The sequence below is a fragment of the Populus trichocarpa genome, chromosome 1 (genome assembly GCF_000002775.5).
Source record: "Populus trichocarpa isolate Nisqually-1 chromosome 1, P.trichocarpa_v4.1, whole genome shotgun sequence".
NCBI classification, from domain to species: Eukaryota; Viridiplantae; Streptophyta; class Magnoliopsida; order Malpighiales; family Salicaceae; genus Populus; species Populus trichocarpa.
In genome coordinates, this window is record NC_037285.2 from 14,774,609 (window position 1) to 14,796,250 (window position 21,642).

General features: G+C 32.2%; 2 protein-coding genes across 2 annotated transcripts; both read right to left on the reverse strand.

The window, feature by feature from the left end:
* Positions 1 to 6,635: 6,635 nt before the first annotated feature.
* Positions 6,636 to 7,448, reverse strand: LOC7490957 (uncharacterized protein At1g15400). Its single transcript, XM_024603670.2, has one exon. It carries the CDS (start codon positions 7,342 to 7,344, stop codon positions 6,967 to 6,969), a length of 378 nt encoding a protein of 125 aa, XP_024459438.1. The 5' UTR covers positions 7,345 to 7,448; the 3' UTR covers positions 6,636 to 6,966.
* An 8,459-nt stretch (positions 7,449 to 15,907) lies between these two features.
* On the reverse strand, positions 15,908 to 20,845 carry LOC7490958 (uncharacterized). Its single transcript, XM_002299567.3, has 3 exons — positions 20,696 to 20,845; positions 18,858 to 20,156; positions 15,908 to 18,114 (listed from the first exon to the last, which is right to left on the reverse strand). The coding sequence occupies exons 2-3, from the start codon at positions 19,902 to 19,904 to the stop codon at positions 16,030 to 16,032; spliced, it is 3,132 nt and encodes a 1,043-aa protein (XP_002299603.1). The 5' UTR covers positions 19,905 to 20,156; positions 20,696 to 20,845; the 3' UTR covers positions 15,908 to 16,029.
* Between the last annotated feature and the right edge of the window lie 797 nt (positions 20,846 to 21,642).

Genomic DNA, 21,642 nt, shown 5'->3' on the forward strand with positions numbered 1-21,642 from the left:
ACATTTATACGAGGTTCATATATAATTATTTAAATATAATCATATAAAAAGTTCTAATCTTATATTATTTTTTTAAATATTATATTACTAACTTTATTTAAAGATATTTTTATTGAAAAATTGTAAAACAAATAAATTAAAAATGAACAAAAATAGGGTGAAGAGCCAGGAATCAAGCTCAGGCCCACGAACATAATTGGGTTTGGAAAGTTAAACCTGCGAGTATATCCTTTTAAAAAAATCAAATATCATTGGCTTTAAAAGGCTAAGCTTGCGTGTTTTTGTTAATTTTTTCAAACTCAAACGGGCATTATTTGCTTGATATTTTTTGGCAATGTTTATTTTTGTGTTTTAAAATATTTTAAAAAAAATTTAAATTTTTTTTATTTTTTTATTTACTTTAAATTAATAATTTTTTGGTGTTTTTATATCATTTTGATGTGCTGATATCAAAAATAATTTTTTAAAAATAAAAAAACATTATTTTAATGTATTTCCGAGTAAAAAACATTTTGAAAAGTAATCACAACCACACTCTCAAATAGGCTCGAATTCATAAACAATATACAACGTGTTCTTTGCCTATACAGAGGCAGTGTGCCATTCACCGCAACTAATTTAGCCACCAAATATGGCTAGAAAATTAGGTTTTGATTAATTTTATTCTTCAAACTCAAATTTTAACTTGTTTTTTTCTTCTCAAACACGATTTTCAATCTCAAAACACCCTAAAATCAATCTCAATATTCAAAATCACACGATCAAATCAAAACAAACTTTACAGATTTAAATATTTTTTTTGATATAATTAAATATTTAAATCACTTCCATCAAACTTTCCTTTTTATTACAAACCTAAAATGAGTCTTCTTTTTTTATTGTCAAACAAAGATTTTCTTTCTCATTTTTTTTCCGATGATTTTCTCTTCTCTATAAGATTTTAGGAATTGAAACGTGAGAAAAATAAGATTTTATGACTAATATGTAAGAAGCTAAAAATTACATGGACTAAAGATGAAAAAAAAAGTTACAGTGACTATTCAGCACTTTATGAACAATTGAAATTGCACTGAGGATTGCAAAGTACAATGTGTCTGTTTATGCAGTAGGGTGAACATGAAAAACCTTCATGTTTTTTTTTTTCAAATTTATTTTTATTTTTATTTTTAATTACAAACAATTTGAAACCCTCCCTCGTATCAATTTTTTTTTTTATGCTCACTAGGCTCATGACAGTGGCGGTATGTTGATATGAGCATGCCCTAAAATCTGAATCTTAAGGTCTGTAGGTTTCTTACACTTCATGTATTGTGGAAGCAGGTTTTTCTTAACTTATTTAATGGGAAAAACATATAAAACACCTCCTAAATCTTAATAAATTCATATTAAGTGGCGCTTGGGCACATCCCCTATGCACACATGGCACTTGGGCTATGTCTATGGGTTGGGGACACCCCCAACGTATACATGGGGCTTGGGCTCTGCCTATGGGATGGGCACTCCCCAGCGCACACGTGACACTTAAACGGCGTTGGGTTGGGGACAAGTGGCGCTTGGGCTCGCCAAGACCCAACTATCCTTGAGCCCCGCATGTTATAAAAGTCAAAATAGCCTTGAGTCATTGGCTGTGCAGGGCCCAAAATAAACTTGGGTATTGCATAAGCAGGACCTAAATAGCGTTGGGTCCTACCATCATCAGAATCCAATTTTTTTTGTAAATAAATGTTAAGCCCGCGGCGTTGCGCTGGCCACCTAATTAGTAGACACTAAGCCGAGTCGATGGAAGTCTTGTTGGGAAATATGGTATAAACCGTATTCTTTTAAATTTTAAATTTTTTTTGCTTAAAATTAATTTTTTTTTTATGTTTTTAGATCGTTTTAATGTGCTGATGTTAAAAATAATTTAAAAAAAATAAATAAAAAATTTATTTTAATATATTTTTAGGTGAAAAGTACTTTGAACCGCAATTCCTACTGCACTAATCAAAGAAGATACCTCTATTTTTTTTTCCTTTTCTTTTTTATCTTATTTATAAAAGAAAATTGGCTTGAAGAAGATTCCTGCTAGTCTGGTAAAGTGGTACCTGGAAGCAGGGTTTATTAAGCTCATGTTTGGAAGCACGCCTCAAACGAAAGTTAGCTAAAATTTATTTAGTTTTGTTTAAAATTAATTTTTTATATTTTTAAATTTTTTTTGATGTAATAATATTAAAAATAAAATATTATTTTATGTTTTTATAAAAAAAAAATATATTAAAAAATAATTTCTACCAAACTTTTAAACATTCTAAAAAATAAATCAATGATACGTGCATATGAGTCTATGACCATACCCAGGGTTAACGAGTGGAGTGAGTGACTGGGTTAGGGGTGATCATTTTCGGTTCGGTTCGGTTTTTATCAAAAAAAAGTAATCAAACCAGTTTTTTTTAAAAACCGAAACCGGTTCAAACCGAAACCGGTTCAACCAACCGGTTCCAGTTTGGCTCGGTTTTTTCCGGTTTGGCCTGGTTTTTTTCGGTTTGGGTTCGGTTTTTTAAGTTTCAGACTTATAAAATCAAAACTAAACCGAACCGATTGATTTTTAAAAAATCTAATCAGTTTTTTTACTTTCAATTTTCTCAATTTAATCAATATTTTAATTTCTTTGCTCACCCTGGACTGGGTTAGCGAGAACTCAGTGGAGAGCACATGTCCTCCATCAATAATTGAGCTTGTAACACGTCCACATTGATGCATGGATGTCGCTTTTCAATAAGATGACGTGGATGAACCCAGCTACAAAGAAGTTGAAGTCAAGTGTTGTCTTTTTTTATTGCACATTTAACACGAACCAAGATAAGGCAAAACACATAAACCATGAAAAATAATTTCGTTGTTTATTGTTTCCCATTTCGTACTTGATTTATATATATATATATTATGAATGTTGATTTTCTTTTCAGTATATGTTGTAGAATCATGATCAATCTTAAAGTGGGACATAATCAATCAAAAATTAATACAAACTAAAATATGATAAATTATTAATTAACTATCAAATTCTTATTATTTAGACCCTTTTTTTTTTCTCTGCATGTTAATCTAGGATCAACGCATATATTTGTTTTAAAGAAGAATATCAATGTTTTATCAAATATATTTCAGTGTTATTGTAATTTTGTTTTTTTAAATATGCATCTTAGATTGATTGACCATCGATTACCAAGCCTCTATTATTTAATTTTCTTATAATTAATCATTGTTTTTTCTTATAAGGTTGCATGAAATGTATAATAGTGGTTATTTTTTATAATATTTTTTGAAAAAGAAAACAATAAGAAGTCAAAAGCGTAGAAAATAATATTTTTTTTCAGGTTATAAAAAATACAAAACAACGAACCACATTAATTATTTGGGAAAAATCGAAATTAATAAAATAATAAACAACGGGAAAAAACAAAAAGTTAGGTTGCGAACGTAACTGGTCTGGCCGCATCTAAGCCCACGCTCTTGGGTTGGACGCGCGCCCTAATGGCTAGAAAGAGAGAGAAGAAAAACAGAGATAGGCGGATGGCAATGCAATTTTCGACGCTGCTCTTCAACTTTCGACAATCATTTTGTTGCTGAAAAACATGAGGGCAGCTGTTTCTTTTGCCCCCATCACTCGAGTTCTATAATATTTCAATATACTTTTACTTTTGTATTTTAAAAATATTTTTTATTTTAAATTAATATTTTCAATCAGAGAAATTTTCAAATAAAAAATATTTTAAAAAAATTATTATCACAATACCAAACATTAAAAATTAAAAAACACTTAAAACCTCAAACCACGCTCTAATCCACCTTGAAAACTGAACTCTCCTCTCTCTTTTCCATCTCTGGCCTCCTTCTACATTTACAACCTTGTTATAATTCAAATGAAGTTTAGGGATGATTTCATATAAGTTTAGAACTTCAAGGATCAAAGTGAGAAAAACACAATATTTTTTTTATATATAAAATTTACTTAATTTTCTTAAAAAACAACATTCTTTTGTGTTAATGGCTCAAACGATGTCGTTTCACTATAGCTAAAACCCTTCAAGTACAGTAAAACACCATTCCCTTTACTCAATTTTTTTTTTTAATGGTTTTATCCAGAGCCGCGTGTAGGATAATCATAAGAGGGTCATGTTTCACCGAAAAAATTAAAATCCATTACAGTCCCTATGTTTTAGGCTCATTTTCGTATTTATCCTTTAATATTTTTTTAATAGGCCTTTCAATTTTTTTTAGTTTTTTTTTTAATTATATTCCTGAAGCCTAGTGATAATTCCAACTTGGCTCTTAATATTTTAGTCAATGCTCGACCACTGGTGTCATAATTATGTCGAGTACTAATTGTAAATCTTGCAACCTTAGGAATAAGAAAATAAAAGCATATTCACAAGCTTGGTCTATAATATTTAGTTATGTATCCATTAATTTACTTCAAATTAATTTCAAGTTCTGTGAATCTATTTTTTTTTATATAATAGAAAGGGTTATCTCAAAAGAAGAAGAAGAAGAAGAAGAAGTTGTTTTTTTATTTTTATTTTCTGAACAATTAAAATTCAATAAAATATAAAAAATAGAAAATAAGTTGTGATTATCATAAAAAATTTAAAATCCCTAAGGAGATCATATGAATTTACATAGATAATTTTAGTAAGGCTCTTCAAATTATTTTTTTCATATGTGATTCCAAAATTAATCTATTTTAATCTTGTTTAGGTGTTACATATTTGAGCATGTAAATATTTTGAGAATCATACTGAGACTCTTGTTGAGCCCTAACAAAATTTGAGATAATTCTAATTTTTTTTGTTAATATTTAATGTTTAAAGTTTTTTTTTTAAAATACTTCTTGACCTATATAATTTTCAAAATTATTTTTGAAAATAGATTTAATTTTTATTTGCATATTCTTAGCTCAAAATACCAAAATAAAAAAAATTAAGTGGTTTTTGTTTAATGATAACAATCAAATTAAATTGAGGGACAATATTTGATCAATTTAAGAATATTGGATATTGTTATCTTTTGTTCAATTTCTTTTGCCTATAATAAGTACGCCTATAATAAGTATTATTAAAACATGAATCCTCTTCTTTTTTTAAAGAAATTCCTTTTAAGTCTGAATTATTTTCAATATTCTTATTATAGGCATACTCATGAATAAATATCTTTATAAATAAAAAACTATCATTGATATTCTTTTCAACGTACACTCATAAATAAATATCTTTATATAATATATAACTAGGATGTTTTTTTCTTTGGCGGCACTCATTACTATATAATACTGATTGTGGAGCCACGATGTTTTTTTCATTGATATTTTATTTTCATTCCATCTTAATTAACTGGGTTTAGTGCATATGTGGAAAGTATTATCTAAGTTTGGTAAATAAGTTTGAAAGCAAAACATTTAGAGAATTTAAGTTTTGGAAATATTGTCATTTGAGAGAGAAAAAAAAAACTCCAAATAATCTATTAGTATTTTCATATTAATTTGAGTTTAAAATAGGTTAGTTGTTAAGGTGATTTTGTAGCTAAAAATGGGGATTTTGATAATGCAACAAAAAGTTTGGCCGAAAATTTACAATTTAAGTTATTAGATGAGGTTCCAGTATATAATTTATATTATTTTTTTAACATAATCTCTCAAATAAAAATTTTTTGAACTTAAAATTAACATAGATCCATACTACCATACCATATCAAAAAATCATCTCAATTTAAAAATTTAAGTTATTAAACAAAATTTTAAGATATGATTTATATTATCCTCCCATATAATATAAAACATAAAATTAAATTTTTATGATATTTTAAACAAAAATAGAAGGGACAACACATAATAGAAGCAAATAATTAAAATGGACGGAAGGTTTTTTAAAAGTAACAGGTACTTGAAAACTAATTTGTGCATATAAAACACATTATTTTTAAAATTCATATGCTATAGAATGGTATTTTTATTAAAGATAAAGTTACAGAGAAAAGCCAAATCAAAACCCCATCAAGGGCATTATAATCCGAGCGCATGTGAATACTTGGGCACAAAGAGACAGGATTGTCTGTATATGATAGTTTGTACTTATTACCTAGAGACATTGGATGCAAAATGGGATGCTTTGAAAGCTTTCGAACATCACAAATTGACTCAAGGAGCATGGCCTTTTCTACTCGCCTTGCCCGACATGGCCGACATGCAGGGTGTGTTTTACACACAAGGAGTCGTAATGCTGTAGTGGGGTTATCGTGGTTCACACTCCGGTGAACGGAAAGTAGGTCCGAATCAGAATAAAACTACAGGGAAGTAGGTGGATCACCTAAACCACTTGCTAGTTGCAAGGGCACTAGCTACCAATTACTACTATTAGTAGAGTAGTTAACGTACTGCAATAAACTGTTTAACAGGGCCCAACGATCTTTGGTGATCCCGATAAATCTCTGCCAAGAGGAAAAGGTTTAGATTCACCTAGATTCTGCATTTCTTTTCAATATTTGAGAGCGAGGGAAGATCCTAAAGTCTAATCTTGCCTGAAAAAAGAAAGAAAAAACTCTAAATCCCATGTATCAAGAATTAAGATTAAAGATCGAAGGCAACCTCCATGAAAGAGAGAGGGTTAAATTTTGATTTTGTATAGAAAAATAGAAATCCTCAAGCACCAAACCATATAAACATAATTGGAAGCTCCCAAGCACAAAACCATGCCTAAAACTAGACATATATATGGAGTAAAAGAACATATATAGTCGGCCACAATAAATTAAAAGAACACATGCAATCCATAGCTTGGTTTTGTTCTAAAGAAGGTCCTATATCTCACTTTATTAAGATGAACGCCGACAAGTTTTAAGAAATCTACAAGCCTAGAAAATATATGAACATACCCGTACTATAAATAACCACACCTCATTTCGACCGGAATAGTCCATCGGGAATTACGAGAACTATCGAGATCTACCGATAACGGCTTTTTTCCGATGATTCTTCCCTGGTTTCCCGAAAGCACCACAAAACCCACATGTAAATACCTTTGGAGAGGGAGGCTCTATTGCCGGAGACACCCTGCCGGTGCGGTAGCCACGTTGTCCACCGTTGGATCGACTTCTCTCAATGGTGATGTTGGGCGTCGTTGCTGATCTTGAAGATGGCCTGGCATCATTTTCTAGCTTGATTTCTGTCCTTTGATCACGCTTTGGCTGTTCTTCATGTTCTTGTTTTTGGTTGACTTGGTTTAGCTCTCCGGAGATATACCTATCATCCCAGATAAGCCCAGAGGAACCTTGCCTCCTGAAAGACACATCAGATCTTTGCAAACCAGCCATTAATTCTCTCTCTGGACCTTTCTTGAATGGGCTATAAAAGAATGAATGTATACGACTTTTCTTCTCCTAATGTATATATATATTTATAGAAAGGGACAAATGTAAAAGAAGAAGAAGATAAACAAGGGCCGAGTCGGTTTGGTTTCGTTAAGATAGAAGAGGACGTCACAACGAAGCAATTTGGTCAAATATATCAAGACTTATCTTTTTCTCCTCTTTTTCTATTAAGATTCATGTAATTCCAACATTATCTCCAAAAGTTTCATAGTAATTTTTAATGAATAATTTTTTTTTTATAACCCGGGATGTTCGGGTCAGCTTACGTACACCACGACTAGTTCCCGGACCCATTGAATACTCTGCAAGTCCAATAGACAGGTAAGACACTGCGAGAGTGACATGCATGCACATAGAGAGTCGAACCTGGATGCAGAGGTAAAGAATTCCCTACCAGGACCGCTAGGCCACAAACTCAATTGATAGCATAGGAAGAAATCCTTTTCTTTTAATATGTTAAAATAATCTTGAAAGTCTTTAGTTTAATTCGTAAGTTCGTTTCCTCTGTTATTATTTAAGAAAAGAAATTTATAGCTGTTTTTTTGTTTTTGTTTTTATGAATGCTAGCAAGATATCTTGCTTAAAACTTGATTGTAGATATCAATTTAATTATAATATATGAAAACTAATTCGAAAATAATATATTTGTTAACTATATGATATTTATTTCAAAGAAATATAATAAATTGAATTGTTGTCACAGCAAATGAATTTATTACTGTACGTGATTTCATATATTATATGATCAATTAGTCAGGTTTAATACGCGGGCACATTCTTGATCATATATTAATTTATGTTTTCAACATAGGTGACCTTTCCTCGCTCCTCGTCCACGAGAAGCCGCCTTGTTTTAATCTATACCATCATATGTAACATTATTATGAATTTTTTTTTTCAAGAGTTTTAAAGTGAAGCCAAAACTAGTAATTTCATTGGAATGAAATTGCTGGAATCAAGATTCCAAAGCTTGTTTGACAGCATATAAAAAGCTCATCATAGACAAGAAACTTTGTTTGATGGATGTTTATACCCAGAGGAGGTTGCATATACACTTCTTTAATAAGATAGTAATAACGAATTTATATTATGGGTCAGATTAATTTTCTAAAAATAAAAATTAATAAAAAAATATTCAGATTGTATAAAATTATTTGATATTTTTATTAAATTTAACCCAGTTAGTCAATCTTGAAATTTTCTGATTCGACTCCTTGTCTAATTTGGATTTAAAATTAAATTATATGAGAGTTGCTCTGATGTAACTTAGTCTACTTGATAGGTTCAAAGACATCCCGACCAACCTGTAAAAAACATCTGATGATTAAACCAAGAAAAAATAATGAAATTGACATAAAAAACCCTCTCGACCCAACTTCTTGTCTAGCTTAGGTTTAAAACTAAATTGTATAGGAGTTGTCCTAATATGACCCAGTCGATTTGGCTAATTTAAAGACAACTTAGTTGATAGGTAAAAAAACATTATGAGGATAAAATTAAAAAAAAATAATGAAATTGGTAAAAAAAACTTATTGATTAGCCTCCTTGCTCAACTCGAGTTTAGAATTAAATCGTGTGGGAGTTGTCCTAACATGATCCAACCCACTTGGTCTATCCAAAAGCAACCTGAATGACTGTTAAAAAAATATTTGAGGATGAAATTGAAAAAAAATAACCAAATTAAAATTTAAAAAAGGAAGAAAAGAAAAGAAAAGAAAAAGATCCCAAGTTTTTTAGTATGGAAAGTAATATTCTTGAGTCATTTATTTATTAATCAATTTTTTTTTTCAAATAACCTTAAAAATGTAACTTTATTTTAATAAATTCTTATATATATATATATATATATATATATATATATATATATATATATATATATATATATATATACTATACTAATCTTAAAGTTTGAATTCAAAAGATTAATAAAGAGAGCAAACATCTTTGACCAACTTTTTTACCACTTTTTAAAGTTCAACAAGATTTCTATTAAAAAAAAGGCATTTTTAACATTAGTTTAACTTAATTCACCTACAATATGGTTTTTACCTAGTGTTATTTGGTTTCTCCCATGATAACTAATAATATATAAATCTATTGATAAATAATTAACCGTTTTCTCTTCTATAAACAAATTTTTGTAGTGTACAATCTAGCCGATTGTATGTCAAGGATTGCAACCATAGTTTTGAAATCCAGCTCGGGCTGGTGGGTTGATCTGGGACCTGGCCGACCAGATGGAATCGGGCCGGGTTGAAGAAAAAATAGGAAAAGGATAAACCCAGCGTGACCTAATTGACCCGGCAAGACCCGGTCAAAAACTCGGTTGCGACCCGTTGACTTTTGTTTTTTCTTTTACTAAAACGACGTCTTTTTGATTTTTAAAAAAATTGACCCGGCGACCTGATGACCCGATCAAAATCCGGGATCCGGACCTTGAACTGGACCGAGTCTGAAAACCACGGAGAGAATAAGTTTCGTCTACAAAATTTTTTTTTTTTAAAAAGAAAAGAATATTTACATATTATTGCCATCGAGCACCCAATAAGCCCAGAGGTCTACACCCACATGTTGTGCTAGCTGGTTAGCACTCAGCTCTCATCAAAGCCATCTCAGAAACCGATTGATTTTAGTCATCTTGCCTTTCTTTTCATCATTGATTCAGTTAATTATTATTTTTTTCAAAAAAAAAAAACTAGTCAACTGTATTTTCTGTTTATAAAATAGGAATTAGAAAATATTGCAAAAACTTTATTGTACTCAAAATGCCCTCAATATTTTTTAAGAACCCTAATGCTTAAAAGGGGTGATTTTGAGATTATAAAATGGTGTGTGTAATCTCTATAATACCCCAATTGATTTGTTTTTTATTTACCATTAAAATAAAATAGCTTTGAAAACATCTTGAAGCACCTGCTCTGTCTGACTGTTCTTCGTTTTGTTTTGGTGGCTGTATCAGCGGGATGGTGATTAGGTATCTTTGAAATTCTAAATCTTGCAAAATGACAAAACTAGCCAGCCATTATTATTTAATCTCCACAAATTAATTCATAATAAAGAAGGGAAAATAATTTCATTAATTGCGGTGAGTGAACGGCTTGATTCCTCCTTGTATTTGTCAAGAGTGGAAATGATGTCAGAGTAGAAAATGTCAACTACTTGAGAATTCTGCAAGGTTGTTCTAAGAAATTTTCTCGACCAATAAATGCGAGGCTCTTAAAAGTATTCAGATGAATTTAAATCTTATTGTTTGAATAAAAAAGAAAAATAATAAGCTCTATGTAGCAGGTTAATTCGGTCCCCACTCAGAAAAACCAGCTATGGAAAATAATATTGTACATTCGAGTGAAAATACTGTTAACTAGACTTTGCTCCTCGAACTAAGAAATTTAATGCTAACTATTAGGGTTATCAAAATCTTTTTTGTAAATTTATTAATTATTATTAAATTGACTGGGAAAAAATATTTTTTTTATTTTAATTACATAATAAAATGATTAAAATATAAATTATGTTATTTGTGGTAAATACTATTTATGGGTCTTAGGCCCTGTTTGTTTTTGTATTTTAAAAGTGATTTTGAAAAAAATTAATTTTTTTTATTTTTTTTGCTTCAAATTAATATTTTTTTAGTGTTTTTATATCATTTTAATGCGGTGATGTTAAAAATGATTTTAAAAAAAATTATTTTGATATATTTCTGAGTGAAAAATACTTTAAAAAACAATCGCAATTATATTTTCAAATATTTTCAATTATATTTTCAAATACGTTCTAAAAAATTATGAAAAGGATATACACACTTTATGTTAGCAATGATATAAATGTACGATAATAATGAACTGAATTAATGTGGAGTCGACCAATATAAAAAAAAAAAAGAATCTCCCATCCTCGCAACTGGATTGTCCATATATTTCCAAAACACAATCAAGTTGAAGCGTAAATTAAAAGTTCATGCAACTAGGTCAAGTAATTATGGACACGGCGGAGGAGACTCTCGAAGGGCGGTGCAGGGCCGGTACTGAGCATGACCCATTAATGTTGAGTCCAGTCCTCCATGATCTGCACAATTACCGACCTCCATGCATGGTGGTTCATCAGAACCAAGATAATTAAAGATAGAAGATGCATGGGCCATTTCTACCTGTGAGAATTCCATTTATAACTTACTGACTTCCCTTCCGCCTGCAACATATACAAGTTTTCTTTTCAAAGATGGCAACTCGTTCTGCAATTGTTTTCTGGAGGAAGTCAAGGACTTGGGATTTTTTAGCTTTTGAATGATATTTGGTCGCACCTAAAGGTAAAAGGATGTGACCCACCGCCTTAACTTTTATTGATGATTAGGGTTTTGAAAGCCGGTAAGCTGCCATCATTGTAGCAAAGCTAGTTTGGAGTTTATGTGATTTTGTCGGTCCAAAACACAATCAAGCACCAATTTGTAAGTGTCTTGGCCTCATCATAACATCATCAAAAAAAGAGTTTTCATTTTACCTCGATCGACAACCAATCATGTTGATCTTCATGAATTGGCCTCGTAACATGCCATTAAAAAACTTGTTAAACCCATGATAAAACATTAAGCTAAAACCAACCTCTCATTACTGACCCATGTCCCAGCAGCTAGCTAGCTGGGTGTCTTATACTTTCCTGCAAGTCTCCAATTTACACTGCCTGCCTGTCTGTTAATTAATATAGCTAGGATGAATCAGCCCATGAAATTTCAGATTTGAAAAACTAAAATTTATTGGATGATATTGAGAATTCGGGCGTTTAATTGGACGGATTTTCTTGAGTGTGTTTGGCATTGCGTTTGAAAAGCGTTATTAAAAAAATTGAAAATTTTTGTTTTGTTTTAAATTAATATGTTTTTTATGTTTTTAAATTATTTTGATGTGCTGATCTCAAAAATAATTTTTAAAAAATAAAAAAAATTATTGACATACTTTTCTAAATAAAAAATACTTTTAAAAGCAACCACAACCACACTTTTAAAGAGAATATCCAGTCTGATTCTAAAGATTTTGAATTCTCATCATCAGCAAGATTGAACAAGAGAGAGAACCAAAGAGTAAATTACAAAAACTAGCGTAGGAACAATCATATACTCTGTCCCCTTACGCTTGGGATTTTCTGAGTGTAGTCATCCCTAGCTCCATATTTTCTTGTTAAGTCCATCCTTAATTATTGCTGGATTAGAATTTGGTCATTTAAGACTTCACTGATCTCTTCGCCCAAATCTTTCAGCTACGATACAGGGTATATGGTTTCGTTGCTGGTCAGACAAGTTTTTTTTATATATAAATGGTATTTAAAATTATTAATATATTTATAATTTATAATTAAAATTCTGATTATGAACTTTAAATTTAACATGTACAAATAATAAATAAATAAATAAATATTAAGATGATAACATCTTAAATCGATTTAGATCTACCCGACAACCGGGTCTTTTTTTTTTAATTTCTCCCTCTCCCTTTTTAATCAAGTCGCTTGTTAGGTAATTGACAAGAGATGGGAGTTTGTTCTAAAAATTGATTTTTTAAAATAAATTTTCATAAAAAAAAACATCATTAAGATCTATATAAACTATCTAATAATTTTAAAACCCCCAAAAATAACTAAAAAATCAAAATAAATATATTTTTTTTGTCATGTTTAAAAGGGTGTTTGGGATAGAGAAACAGTAGTAATATGTAGAATTTTATTTTTAATGTACAACCCATTTAATGCACAAAAAACTATAATCAAAAGCAAGTTTTTCTTACTTTTTGTGTGGGTCTCATTAAAAATAATAATAATAATAAGCAAATCATACTTCTGTCCCAAACACACCAAGGATTAAAAAGGTAAAAAAACCTATTTTTATTGAATTTCTCTTGCGAAAAAAAAAAACTATTTTCACAAAGATCTTCTTTTTAGATGGTTATATTATGGCCAAACAAAACTTTACTATTTTACAATGAGTTTCTTTATCCCTTTTAATGTCAGGTTGCATGTCCAAAATAAAAACTGTATGATTTCTCATTTGGCTGGCATTATCAAGGAAAACTCAAACCTTGAGTGGCGAGTTGCAAATTATTTGTGGAAAACGGATTTATAATGAAAAGAAATATTCTGCTCAAAAGTTAACTCGCAAATCAACTGCTCTCTGGACTGATATTTGAAACTACATGGCATAAAAATCACCATCATTATGTTTCTGAAAAATGGATGATACAGAATCTACCAGTGCTTCACTGTGGTCTTGACTCTGGACTGGTATTTGAAAACAACATGGCATAATAAGTAGACAAACGAAATTCAACCAGAAAGAAAAAAAGTAGACAGACAAAGGGTAAAAGCAAGACCTACTTTAAGTACATGTTGAGAATCCAATTTTGCAGTAGCAGATTTTGTCAGCCAGCAAGATTGAATGCGGAAACCGGTATCCTATGACCAGAATCCAAGATGATGAGTACTGCAAAATGTGCTTTGCTGGGATTATAAAATGTATCTGTTCTATTGAATTCCTCGAAAAAGTGTCTTCTTGCAGAGGAAGCCGAAACCTTATAGGTGGCACTTGGAAGTCATATAGCTTGAATATATATACCAGTTGTGCTGGCCCTTTTCCTTCTGTTTTAGCAGAGACCTGGGGAAACATAATCACGCTAAAGATTTGTTCATTCTAAACCTTTTCCAGCCTTGTTTCGAGGATTCATGATCTGCTTTGGCAATTATTGGGATCTTCCGTTTGCAAAGGCATCATGCATGAATTCAGAATATATCTAAAGCCGGTTTTGTTTTTTGTTGTTTTGTTGCTGAATTGTTGCCAGAGAAAGTTGTCGGCTGAACTGAACAAAACTACAAAGTAACATGTTGGATTTGTTTCAATGGCCTAGATTTTATAGCTAAAGTCATTGTGCATGCCAAGCTTGTTCGCCATTCAATGCACTTAAACGAATTGATGCTGAACAGAATATCAATGGTGGGCTCATCTTAACTTTCTAGCGGAGATTGTCTTCTTTGGAGTTCGTTTTCCGATTTTAAAGATGAGGGTTTGATGGAAGAGCTTTCAGGCTGACATTAGAATAGTGTTTAGCAATTTTAAAGATGAGGGGAGGCCATGGAAAACTATTTTCTTGTGAATGAACTGAACTGGTGTGAGTAGCCTGATTACATCATGAAAGCTAATCCAAGAAAAGCTGTACTGTTAATATCAACAAAAAAAGAATTTTACGGATGATGTTCAGACACAAATATCCACTTGCCCTCGACTGTTACAAAACGAAAATAAATAAAAAATTGATTTAGAGATGGAAAAATTAATACTATATTTAAGATATTTATTTGTCTTATATAGAAATAATACTTTTAGGATATAATTAAGTCCTCTAAACCTATAAGAAAATAAAAAAATTAGATAAATAAAAAATACATTTGTTTTTTATATAAATATTCTCTGTAATAACAAATTTATTAAACTTGAAACATTATAATAAAATATTATGTTTGTTAATATTATGACTGTTAATGAAATTATTTAACTGTTGATGAAACAATTATATTTTAAATTAAACAAAATAATTGCTATTTAGTTTTATCCTAACAGTCACAAATATCAAAATTAATTATGAAAATTAAAGAAATAAATTAATATCACTGATATATTAAGTTATCTTGATCTCCTAACTTAGGTTGCAAGTTAACTGATCAAGTAAGTTTTTTTGTTATTTTTTAAATTTAATATTCTTTTTTTCCCTACAATTTTGTTCTTTAACATTTGATTGATTATAGATTAAAATTTATAATTATTTTGATTTATTTTTATAGAATTATCTTGTTCTCATCATTCGAGTTATAGATTTAACATGTTAACTCGAGTCAATTCAATATATTGTTGTATTAATATTTGAAAAGAAATTCATTTAATATAACATCATATTAATCTATTTTTAAAAAATGTTATTTAATATGTATCATATTAATTTTTTTATATTAAAAAACATGTTGTCAAATCTAAATTTGTTCAATCCTATTATCGGTTCATCAATTTTATATTCTTTTCCTGCCTTTCTTGTACTGTTATCATTTCTGAGGAGCTGGCTTATCTTTTCTCAGCATTCATTTGGCCAAGCAGTTTCTGGTCAAAATTGTCTTTTACAGGTTGAATTTTACACAATTTTGAAGTTCTGCCACAGCAAACTCTTTTCCTCTGGTTGTACATTTCACTCACAGAAACAGATACAAACATCTAATAAAAGCCTGTTCACACAATGATCATTTCTAGAGCCAGCAAGTTGGGAGATGGCAAACAAGATCAGTCCATCTGAGAACTCTTCCCACTTCCACTACACCATGCCTGCAATTCGTTGATGTTATTGTTTTTTTAACAAAGAAAGGAGGATATCAGCACCAGGTGGAGGATGGAACCTGTTAAACATTTGTTTTTTTTGGAGATTTTGCTTTAGAGAGTCGCTAGCCATCATGACAATGATAAGTGAACTTACCAGCACTCACAGAACAGAAACAATAAGCTGTATTCATTCTTTCAAAATGGATTGTTTACAAGTAATGATTCGAGGCCATGTCTTGAAGAGTCAACTAGATGAAAGAATAAACTTGGTTCTCAGACCTGATTGCTTATTTTCTGTATCTACTACTGGAACCTTTTGAACCCTCAGACACACAAGCATCTACCGATGCTAATATTTGAGTCTCAAATTTATGCCCTTTCAAGCAGGCCCTTATCTTCCTAACCACTTGTTGCTTTATCACCCTACGCTCCATCATTGACAGATGCTTACATTTGTCCATGCCCTTGAGGAATCCAACTATTGTTTCACCAGATCCCCCGGTGTTTTTTTCCAATTTTACAAGCTTCTCCACCACCTGCAACGACAACATTTGCTCTAAGCAGGATTTATTTCCTAGCTCAACAAGATCCAAAATGCAATGAACATTCACTTCTTGTGTCTTTATTGATTTGCTGTCTACTGATTGAACCATCCTATCTACGAAACCTGTTTCAAAGATATTATTCAACACAAGGATCCCACCATTGCTAAAAAGCATCTGGTGCAATGCTGTATAGGCTGAATCCTGCAACTCCACAACATTGCATTGCATCATCTTAACTAGCTCGGGGACAATATCATGGTCTAGAAATTTCTTAATGCATGGTTCTCCACCAGAGAAAGCTAGCTTCATCAGTAAGAAGGCAGATTCAGATCTAATTGAGTTATGTTCTGAGTGCCTACTTTGCAGAAGTTCTGATAGCCTGTTGACAAGGGGACTATGTAAAATCATTTCTCTGACTCTAGAATCTGCTGACTTCTCAATAATCGGTATGAGATCTTGCATTGCCTGCAATACCTGCCTTTTATTTCCATCTAACACCTTATAAACGAGATCTTCAAAAGATAGTGGCTTTGGCGAATGGGGAACTGTTCGATCTGACAGAACAAAAGTTTCCAGACGATGCCTAACTTGCCATGGCAGAAGGTTTAGATTAGATGGCTGAAGAGAAACATTTTCAGGAGTGCGAGCCACCTCATAAAATCCCTTCAGTGTGACAATGGCATGGTGCTGTAGTACTTCAGATCCATTCTCAAGCAATTTAATAAGTTTTTTTTCGATCCCAGAAGCAAACATTCTCTCAACAGCATTCGACTTTCCAGCTTTGGTCAAAGAGTTCAATACTGTAAACATGCTCTCATGCCATTTCTCAGCACTGGAGGAGAGCAAATCAGCTAGCTGGTTAAAGGGAATGCTATCGAGCACCTTGTCAACTGTCCCAGGGCTTCCAAATTCTGCAAGCTTTGCAAGGACGATTAAAATGTGGATTTGAGTTATGGGGTTCTCCTCACAATACTCTAGCGTTGTTGCCAACCTATTGATTGCACCAGTAGTCTCAAGGGAAGGAAAATAATTGCAATAATCACTCTTGCTGAATATATTTGTGATGGCTTCTGTAGTCACTGCAATCAGACTCAAAGAATCAGTGGAGATCAAGTCTGCAATCCTAGGGCCTAGTATTCTACTAAATTTTTCCCTGCTAACTTCAAGCTCAGACATGGATTTGCTAGCCATAAGAGCGTGGATGAGTGCTTCTAAGGTGGTGACCACCTGCTTTCCTTCCAAGACATTAAACAAAAACTCCATCCTTTCTTCAGCAATCTTTTTGACATTTTCTTTTCCAAAAATAAGCAGCCAAGGACAAATAAAAGCAGTTTCATCGGGTGAATATTCATTTAGTAGTATCTCAGTAGAGTCATCTGCCTTGCTAGCAAGATACAAAGAAACCATGTCGTGAACTAGGTACAAGGGATCCATATCAGTTTTAATCAGTAAGGAGCCTTCAACAAGCTTGCAGACAATGAGAGGGAACAAGCTCTCGTCCCCAATGACTGACCAAACAGCCTCCAGACAAGCTTCTGGTACGGGTTCTGCCCATGAAAGCGAAGCTAGAGCTATGAAGAGCCTTTTAGAATCTCTAGGCATGGCTTCTAGACTGAACTCAAATGACCCAAAAATAGTTAAAGTGCTCTCAGCTTCCTTTTCATTTACATATGAGACAGGGCCAGGTGCACATGTGGCAAATGTCGATAAGTTTGTGATCGCCTTTTCCCACTTCTCAGCTCTTACTTCTTTCCTAAGGGCTTTACCCATAACAGCAACTGTCAGAGGGTGGTGGCCACAACGTTCAAGCAAGGTCTCTGCTATGCCCTACCAAATAAATAAGAAAAAAAAGAAAAACCCAACAATTTATTAATGGAATCAGCAATGTGAAAGCATTTCGCACGTCTAGATAATTTCTATATGAAGCCCGCATATAAGTGCACAATAGTACGATGGTAATACGGTATGATAAATCTGCTGATGGATCACAAGATTTCAGTTGTAAAATTAAACTTACACGAGGATGCAATAGAAATACATATCTATGTTAAAAGTCTTTTGACAGAAATCAATGAGGCTCACAACGCGGTTAGCAGCTCTCAAAATGATAATTATATAAGTTTTGCAGGTAAAGAACTTGAAAATTTGCACAGCTTTAATGTTGTCTCGCATGCACATGCAGACACAATATTTAATCAGAAACAAGTATAAGGAATGCTGCAACCCCCAACTCCAAGTGCAACAGTATTGATGTTCTTTTTGCTTGCACTATGCAATTGTGACATTGAACCTGTGCTGGGGAAAAATATTGCACAAAGATTCAATAGGCAGGTTATTATCTTTTCTTTCAGTGGTTTATAATCATAAATGGAAATTTGGAGAGAATCTCTTGTAGACTTATCATGAAAAAACACAAAGGGATCTCTCACTATATTGCAAGAAAATAAACAGGCAATGAAGATAAAATTGAGTAGGGGGAAAACAGGAGAGAAGGAAAGAAAAATTAGAGGCTGAAGGACTTGGAAATAATAAAATAAAAGAACATGAAATGAGGTTTATTTGACTCATACCGGTAGTTCTTCCATGCCAAGAAGACTATGGTATTGAAGAATTGCCTTGCTTATCTCCCTTGTGTCATCTTTGCTCAACTCAACTTTCTCGGCTTCTGTTATTTCACAGACTGCTTCATTTCTTGTTGTCACTAAATACTTGCAATCGTTATCATATAGCTTTGCAAACCGCTCAACTATATCCTGCTCCCACACATCATCAAGAAGTATGACAATGCTCTTTCCATACAACGCTTCTTGGAGAATACAACAAACATATTCAAGATCTCCACTATTTTCATCTTTAATCTTCTTCCAGAATCCAATTTGTACCAGAAAGTTAGAAATTTTTCTTGCAAGCCGTCTCTGGTACTCATCCTTATTTCCATTGCAAGCATTTCTACTACACCATTGGCCAAATCCAAGTTCAACTGCTCCACCCACAAACTTTGTAGGAGGGTTCGAAGCAACTTGTCGAGCCAAACATGACTTTCCAATACCAGATAACCCAACAATTAGAATAACCCGATGAGAATCCTCTTGTTCCAATAAGTTTCTCACAAAGTGGCATTTACTAGAAAGTGGCCATCCTTGTTCGATCTTTATTTTCAATCGAACTGGGACATCTTGTGCTGTTGATTCTATCACCTTCTGAACATGTTGGGTTAACCTTTGAGATTCAAGCCACCAATTCAAGTCATCCCTAATGGTATTTATCAGTTTGCTGAGAGGATCTCCAGCCATAGAACTCCACACGACCTTGGCCAAATTCTTGATCCTACTTCTTGACACAATCCTTCTTGCCTTCGTAATGTTTGGACGCAGCCGTTCTATCAGGGCATTCAAGCTTTGGATTTGGTGATCTAACTGGGGGTTATGAAGCTTGTAGACATGTTTTTGCCTGATTCCGCGTGTCAAATTCTCGAGATCATAGACAAATTCCTCTAGGCTTCGGATTCTCTTTGGAGCTTCGTCAAGATTCCTAGAAGCCTGATCTAATGCACTGACAGCCCCTACCATACTTGAGATTATTTGTGTTGCAGAAGAAATAACTTGCAAAGCTTCCATTGCTACTCAGAATGACAGAGCTTGCAAATCCCAAATGATCCAGGGAGGAAGAAATAGTAGAATTCTCTTAGTTTAGGAGGAAGAAACTGGATTGTTGCAATAAATAAACCCAATAGCTACAATCCAATTTAGCCAAATAGGACAATGAGTACAAAATTCAAGATTCAGGAAATTCTCCACAGCATTCAAGAGAGCAGTTGCAAGATACTCCGATAAATCCATGTCTCATCCACGGAGGTGCGCAAATCAACTCTACAAATGTAACCAAAAGAAATAATAATAATAATAATAAAAAAATCAACTCTACATAGAAATTTGATGAGAAAAATTTCCAGGCTATTAACATCAATGAAATTTCATGATGTCATGCTAGTTGATCCAGCAGATTAGACACTGAGGAAAAAACTAGCTCCGTATAAAAGTTCACAGTTCCACACAAGACGCGGTTGAAGTGAATCCAATCAAATATACAGACTCTTCTACAAACCTCCTATATTGACCCACTTAACATTCAATCATTCATTGAGAAGCATGATCTCCAACATATTGAAAACATTGAATAAACATTATTCTTAAACCCAGTTTCAATGCAGATAATCTACATTAGCTCTAAAAGTTAAAAAAAAAAAAGCAAAAGACAGAGTCTTCAATAAGGTAAAAAACAAGTGGAATACTGCAAAACAATATCAAACCAGTTCCTAAATCAAGAAGCCTAAGACCATGCAGGTTTGACCTTCAAGTACTGCATTTAACAGATCAACTAAAAAGCTTGGTAAGGAAGTTAGCCATACCTATTATGGTTGTGAAGAGTTTTATTTGATAGTACTGTGAGAACAGTTTCTTACTTCTCCGGCGTAGGCATGTCCATTCTATAACTGTCTGTCTGTCTGTCTGGTCTCATCAACTGACAGAGGAACCTTCAAAGAGATGTTCCCACTGGTCAACTAAACGTTGCTTGAAAAATGGGGTTAATTATACGTTTGGTACCTGTATTTTCCATTTCTTCTTAATGTGATCCTTTTCATGTTTTCCCTTTTCAATACGGACCGTGTAATGTACACCTTGTTCCGTTAATAATATGGCCTCTCCATCAGCTAAAGGCACAATAGTCATTGAACTGGGGGTTGACCCAGTTAAAGAGTTAGGTTCGGTCACATGAGTTGACCCAAAATATTTTATTTTTATAAGTTAAAATATTTAAATTAAAAATATTTTTTTTATCTCGTATTAGAAAACATAATTTTTTTTTAAACATAAAATATATGTATTAATAGATTTCTAATTTTTCATTCAAAAAATAAAAACTTCTTCTAATATTTATATATTAAATTTTAATATGAGTTCGTAATCAGCAAAGAAAGTGCAGTAGACTTGTGTATATAATGAAAAAAATATATTTAATTGCCTCTTTTATGCCGGCAAGAAACACCTATACTTTTTAAACTTTTTATCTTCTTCAATAATTTGTTTTTGTCCCTCCATTAACTAAAATCATTATTTTTTTATTGTTATCCATCCCTAACTATCTATTATCACATAAAAATGTTTCCTACACCTGAGCTTAGAAAAAGAAAAAAAAACCAAACAAACCCGGATAAATCTCCTCCGATAAATCTCCTACACCTGAGTTAATATCCTAAACTTATAACTTGTGAAATCGTAGGCTTAGGTTCAATTAAAAAGTTCAATTCCTAACTAATTTAATGTTAAAGGATTGAATAAGAAAAAAAAATATTAA